This window comes from Chrysochloris asiatica, unplaced genomic scaffold, assembly GCF_000296735.1.
Source record: "Chrysochloris asiatica unplaced genomic scaffold, ChrAsi1.0 scaffold00296, whole genome shotgun sequence".
NCBI classification, from domain to species: domain Eukaryota; kingdom Metazoa; phylum Chordata; class Mammalia; order Afrosoricida; family Chrysochloridae; genus Chrysochloris; species Chrysochloris asiatica.
This window is the reverse complement of record NW_006408814.1, coordinates 2083655-2090781: the sequence shown is the minus strand read 5'-3', so window position 1 is coordinate 2090781 and position 7127 is coordinate 2083655. Positions and strand designations below refer to the sequence as shown.

General features: G+C 42.3%; 1 protein-coding gene across 1 annotated transcript in view; it reads left to right on the top strand.

The window, feature by feature from the left end:
* Nucleotides 1–906: 906 nt before the first annotated feature.
* KIAA1755 (KIAA1755 ortholog) overlaps nt 907–7127 on the top strand; it is a 38865-nt gene continuing 32644 nt past the window's right edge. The window contains exons 1-2 of the mRNA XM_006874737.1: nt 907–915; nt 1044–1241. Coding sequence (XP_006874799.1) covers nt 907–915; nt 1044–1241 — 207 coding nt within the window. The remainder of the gene's footprint in view (nt 916–1043; nt 1242–7127) is intronic.

Below are 7127 nucleotides of genomic sequence, written 5' to 3'. Positions count from 1 at the left end.
CTGCACATCACAGGTTATTAATGAGTCTTCCTCCAATTTTGATGCTATGTTCTTTTTCACGGAGTTCAGCTTCTTGGATTATTTGCATATTTATAGAAACAGAGTAGTAAAAATGCATATTTTATATTGTTTAACAAATAAGTATTTATTATATTAGATTTTTATATACTTTACATAAATGTGTACGTCTTGTTGTTGTTGAGTGCCTTCGAGTCGGTTCTGACTCATAGAGACCCTGTGCAGGGTTTCTAAGGAGCCGCTGACCTCATGGTTCGCAGGGCAGTGCTGGCCCTACAGCACTACACCAAGAGTCCAAATATGTTTTTATCAGATAATATTTAATTTGATTATTATAATAACAAATATATATTAAGTATATTATGGAGTCCTGGTATGGTGCTGCAGGATAAGGCATTAGACCACAAGGTCAGTTTGAACCACAAGGTTGGAGGTTCAGAGTCACCAACCACTCCTCAGAAACCCTGTGCAGGGTCACTATGAGTTGGACAGCACTTAACAGTAACAACAAGTATATTATATTAAGGATCCCTGGTGGCGCAATGGTTAAGTGCTCAGCTGCTAACCAAAAAGTCAGCGGGTTTTACCCACAGGGCAACTCCATGGGAGAAAGATGTGGAGACCTGCTTTCATAAGGGTTATGGTCAATCAGACCCTATGGGGCTGTTCTACTCCATTATGTGGGATCACAATGAGTTGGACTCATAAATATATTTATGTAAGTAAAGTCAATATCACAATGTATCATTAGATTATTTTTGCAGTTACATTGTATTTATGCCAGTTGATATAGATTTTTCCATTCAGAGTAGTATTATGATCATTATAGTGCAAAGGTCCTGGGGTGGGATTGTGCCTGCTGTGCTCAGGAAACAGTAAAGAAGGTCCATGTGGCAGGTGGGAGGGAGGGAGGGAAGTAAGAGTGGAGGTCGGAGTTAGCAGGGGCCTTAGCTCTTGGGAAATGGATACTACCCTTATATTTGTTATTACTATTATTTTTCATCTCTCCTTCCTGTCCCCAACAGGACCCTCCATCCCTGGATACAGCCATCCAGCACGCCCTGGCAGGCCTCTATCCCCCATTTGAGGCCACAGCGCCTACCATCCTGGGTCAGGTATTCCGTCTCCTGGAGTCCAATTTCCAGGGGGATGGACTGAACTTCCTCCTGGATTTCTTGATCCCTGCCAAGCGCCTGTGCGAGCAAGTGCGAGAAGCAGCCTGTGTAAGTTGTGGAGGGATGCAGGGCCTGGGGATAAGCTCTCCCAGAGGGCCATGGACTGGAGGTGATCAGAGAAGGAAGGGCACTGGTGTGTGGCATGCCTCAGAAGGAGAATTGAGGGTGTGGGATGCTTTTCCAGGTATCATTGTTTGTTCAGAAGGAGACTTCAGCCCCTCAAATGGAGCAGGAGGGTCACCTGGGACTTAACTCTCTGTCATCTAGGAGTCAGCCATGTTGTGCTATGATTTGCATGGAGAAAAGACATCCTTGGGGAGTCTGAAAGAGCCCTGGGGGTGCTGTAGGATAAGCACTGGGCTGCTAATCATAAGGTCAGCAGTTCAAATCCACTAACTGCTCTGCAGGAGAAAGATGAGGCTTTCTACTCCCGTACAGATTTACAGCCTCAAGATCTCAATACGTGGTCACTATGAGTCAGAATCAACTCAATGCCAGTGGATTTTTCATTTGCTTTTGAGGATTTCAGCCTCCCTGGAGCCTATCCCGGAGCTGACATTGAGGACATCACTGGGCTGCTTTGGCTGAAGTGAGTGGCCTCAATGGAAATAGCTGAAGGTTCTAGAGCTTCTCTGGAGTCTCTAAGGCATCGAGATACTCGCTCTTCGTTTCAAACCCAGATCTTGGGGAGGCCTCTCCCTGAGACAAAGAGGAAGGCAAGGTGGCTTGAGCAGAACTTGTTGACGGCAAGTGACAGAACTCTTTCGCAGACCAGGCCTGAGTAGGTTAGGCCCCAGGTACCAGCTGATCCGGGAACCAAGGCCCTTAAGGACTCTGTTTCTTGCCTGTCTCTCCCTGCTTCTAACATCACTCTTATCAGGCCCACTCTGCAGTGATCTTTGGATTACTCCTAGAGGGAAAAATGAAGTCTTCCTCATCAGCTACAGCTAGAAAAATCTCAAAAAGGCCCCTGATTGGCCAGGTCGAGTCACATGTCTGTCTCTGGACCAATCACTATGGCCAGAGAAAAAGGGTACCAGGTTATGTCTTGTGCTTAGCCCTATTGTCAATGGGTAGAGGTTACACAAAAGGTTATTAGCCCCACCAGTCTTACCAAAGTTGCCCACTGCCTGACAGGAGCAGGGCACATCAGGAGGTCAGGTGAATGTGGTGGCAAAAATTTCAGGTGTAGGAGCCAGAATTAGAGATGGCTGGAACTAAAAAGAAACCAATTGTTCATTTAACATGCTTAGTGCAGCACTTGACACAGAAATAGCTCACAATACAGTAATTGTTCATGTAGAAGGAAGCTTCTCACTGAAGCACTGGTAACGAACTCCCCTATTTCCATGCAGCTCCTCCCCCTCCTCATTTCTTCTCCATGATTAACTATATAACCACTCACTTCCTCTCTCCTTGGTCACCGAAACCACATCCACACTGTTCCCTTCCTCATTTTTCCCAGAGATGACATTGACAGCCCTTCGGTTTCTTTATTCTTCTCGTTGTTACAGGCAAATTTGTGTCACATCCAAGCTGGAAGGCATGATGTGGGGATTATCAGTATGGCCCTGGGTCAAATCTGGGCTCCATCACTGGGAATTTAGGAAAATCATGTTATCTCCATGAGTTTCAGTTTCCTTTTTTAGAATGGAAATGGTAAGAACACAGTATTTGCCTCACAGCCACAATATATACCTACTCTTCACTTATCAACTAGTTAGTTGTCTGACATTTTACATTTGCCACCAAAGTAAAAACTCTACTATCTGACTATTTTGAACATTAATGATGCACATCTGGCAGTAACAAATGCCGAGGTGTAAGGCAAGAATAACACTGGTTGTGATGGTTAAGATTATGCATCCAGTTGCTGGACCATCAGTCTCAGTGGCTTGGCAGTTATGTAATGATAAAAATTTGGCAGTTACATAATGCTGAAAATTGGCAGTTATGCAATGATGTCGCCATCCTCTATTTTGTGATCTGATGTGGTCATCTTCCATTTTTACATAGCATCGCTTTTCACTGAACGACCTGGTCTTCAAATGTAACCGTGTCAATAGTGAGGAATGGGTGTATGTAGTTTAGCACAGATCATAGCAATCAGTAAGTGCTCAGTGGCTGTGGGCTCTTACTAGGCGACTTCCTCTTATCTCCCTCTGAAATAAGGTCACACCAGCCTCTGTCGGTCATTTTAACCACTAGCCATTCTCAAATGAAGCCAAGTGGAGGTTGGGACAGAACTTTAGACCCCAACAATGGAGGCATAGTCCTACTTTTGACACTTTTCAGCTGTGTGACTATGTGCCAATTATTTCATTTCTGTGAGCCTCAGCTTCCTCACCTGTAAAGTAAGAATAAGAATGCCTACGTTGCCTTGTCTGTGGTTCTCTGCTGGGTGTAAAATACCACTGGGCTGTGATGTCCCGTTCACTGAGATGCTGATGGAAAGCTTATTGTGGAGCACAGAGGGCTAAATAAAGGGGTGAAGTAACTCACAAGCTGTGAAGGTTTATAGAGAGGAAAGTTCTCTGAAGCAATCAAGTTTATAGTGTAATCGATGTGATTTATCAACTTGGGGTACAATATGATAAGGTTTGTGTTATTTCCCCAATTCATAATTCTAAGAAGCACCCACTTAATTAGCAGGAAGTTTAATGTCACTCTCTGAAAGCCTCTCACATGCACATCCAAATTATATAAGATTGTTCAGGGCTTCCTCAATCCAAAAAATCCAGACTCTTTTCCTCAAAACCCAGGTAGAAAGCAAGAGTCCGTTGTCAATCCATTGGAGCTGTTGTTTCTGTTATTGCCACCTGGTGTCACTGTTGAGCACTAGTCATACGTGTTATTATTACCATCAAGTCGGTATCAACTCATAGCGATCTTATACACAACAGAAACAAACACTGCCCAGTCCTGCACCAACCTCACAATCGTTGCTACGCTTGACACATTGCTGCTATCACTGTGCCAATCCATCTCTGGGGGTCTTCCTCTTTTTCACTGACCCTGATGTCCTTCTCCAGGGACTCCTCCCTCCTGACAACATGTCCAAAGTATGAGGGATGAAGTCTGGCCATCCTGGCTTCTAAGAAACATTCTGGCTGGACTTCTTGTGATGCAGATATGTTTGTTGTTTTGGCAGCCCATAATACTTTCAATATTCTCCTCCAACACCATAACTCAAAAGCATCAATTTTTCTACATTCTTCTTTATTCATTGCCCAACTTTCACATGTATATGAGGTTACTGAAAATAAGATGGCTTGGGTCAACTTCACCTTAGTTCTCAAGCTGACATCTTTGCTCTTGATCACTTTAAAAAGGTCTTGTGCAGCAGATGTGCCTAACGTAATACGTCATTTGATTTCTTGACTTTCATGAGTGTTGATGGTTGATCCAATCAAAATGAAATATTTGACAACTTCACTCTTATCTCCATTAACTTGTTATTTATTAGTCTAGTGGTGAGGATTTTTGTTTTCTTTACATTGAGGTGCAAACCATAGAGAAGGCTGTGGTCTTTGATATTCATCAGTAACTATTTTAAGTCCACTACAATTCTAGCAAGCAAGGTTATATCATCTGCATGTTTCAGGTTGTTAAGGAGCCTTCCTCTAACCTTGATGCCACGTTTCTCTTCATTCAATCCAGTTTCTCGGATTATTTACTCAACACACAAATTAAATAAGTCTGGTAACAGAATACAAGCCTAATGCACACCTTTCCTGATTTAAAACCATTCAGTGTTTACTTGTTTTGCTTAAACAACTGCCTTTTGGTCTATGTACAGGTTCCTCATTAGCACAATTAAGTTATCTAGAATACTCATACTTTGCAACGTTGTTCATAGCTTGTCATGATTCACACAATAGAAAGCCTTTGCATAGCCAATAAAGTACAGATAAACATCTTTCTGGTATTCTCTGCTTTCAGCCAAGATTCATTTGCCATCATCAATGATATCCCTGGTTCCACATCCTCTTGTAAATCTGGCTGGAACCTCTGGCAGCTCCCTGTCAGTGTACTGCTGCATCAATTTTTGAATTATCTTTAACAAATTTTTACTTACATACAATATTAATGATATTATCCGATGATTTCCACATTCCGTTGGGTCAACTCTCTTTGGAATGGGCACAAATATGGATCTCTTTCAGTTAGTTCGTCAGGTAGCTGTCTTCCAAATTTCTTGGCCTAGATGAGTGAGTGCTCTCCAGTGCTGTCCCACTTTGTTGAAAGATTTCAATTTGTAGTTCATCAATTCCCGGAGCCTTGTTCTTTGCCAATGCTTTCAGTGCACCTTGGCCTTCTTCCTTTAGTATCATTGGTTCTTGATTGCATGCTACCTCTTGAAATGGTTGAACACTGACCATTTGTTTTTGGTACAGTAATTATGTATATTCCTTCCATGTTCTGTTGATGCTTTCTTCATCATTCAATATTTTGCCCAAAAAGTCCTTCAATATTTCAAGTTGAGGCTTGATTTTTTTTCTTCAGTTCCCTCAGCTTGAGAAATGCTGAGCGTGTTCTTCCTGTTTGGCTTTGTAACTCCAGATCGTTGCACATTCATTATAATATTTGACCTTGTCTTCTCAAGCTGCCTTTTGAAATATTCTATTCAGCTGTTTTGATGGTCAATTGATGGTCTGTTCCACAGTCTGCCCCTGCCCTTGTTTTGGCTGATGATATGGAGCTTTTCCACCATCTCTTTCCACAGATGTAGTCAATTTGATTTCTGTGTATTCCATCTGGTGAGGTCCATGTGTATAATCATTTTTAATGTTGTTAAAAAAAAGGTATTTGCAATGAAGAAGTCATTGGTCTTGCAAAATGCTGTTATGTGATCTCCGGCATTGTTTCTATCACCAAGGCCATATTTTCCAACAACTGATCCTTTGTTTCCAACCTTTGCATTCCAATCACCAGTAATCATCAATACATCTTGATTGCATGTTTGATCAATTTCAGACTGAAGAAGTTGGCAGAATTGTTCAATTTCATCATCACTGGCTTTAAGTGGTTGACGTGTAAATTTAAATAATAGTGGTATTAACTGATCTTTCTTGTAGGTGTATGAATATTATTCTAACACAAATAGCATTGTACTTTACGATAGATCTCGAAATGTTATTTTTGATGATGACTCATATTGAGTTGCGCCCCGTCAGCAAATGAAGGTCCTGAGGGCTTTACTCCATTCACGCCATCACAGTGAACTCTACTTTAAGGAGGCAACTCTTCCCCAGTTGTATTTTGTTTGTCTTCCAACCTGAGGGGCTCATCTTCCAGCACTATGTCTGACAATATTCTGATGCTCTTCATCATGTTTCAATATTCAGTATTCTTGTGCTATCTGGCAGTGTACCATTGCTATTCATAAGGTTTTCAGTGACTAAATATTTGGAAGTAGTCCGTCACTCCTTCTTCCTAGTCTGTCTTAGTTTGGAAGCTCATCTGAAACCTGTCCACTATGGGTGACTCTGATGGTATTTAAAATACCAGTGGCATAGCTTTCGAAATCACAGCCAAACACAAACCACCACAGTATGGCAAACTGGCAGACGAGTAGTGGGTGTCTCTCATAACCCTGTGAAAAGGCTCCACTAAGAAGGATCATTCCTGTCAAGGTCTGCCCCAAGATGACTTGCTGTATCCACTGATATAGAGAATTGGAGTCCTGGTATGGCACTGTAGGATAAGCACTGGACTGCTAACCACAACAGAGCCCCGGTGTGGTGCTATAGGATAAACACTGGACTACTAACCACAAAGCTGGTGGTTCAAACCCACCAACTGCTCCTCAGAAATCATATACAGGGTTGCTATGAGTCACAACTGACTCGACAGCACTTAACAACAACTAACCGCAAGGTTGGCAGTTCAAACCCACCAACTGCTCCTTGGAAACCCTATACAGGATCACCA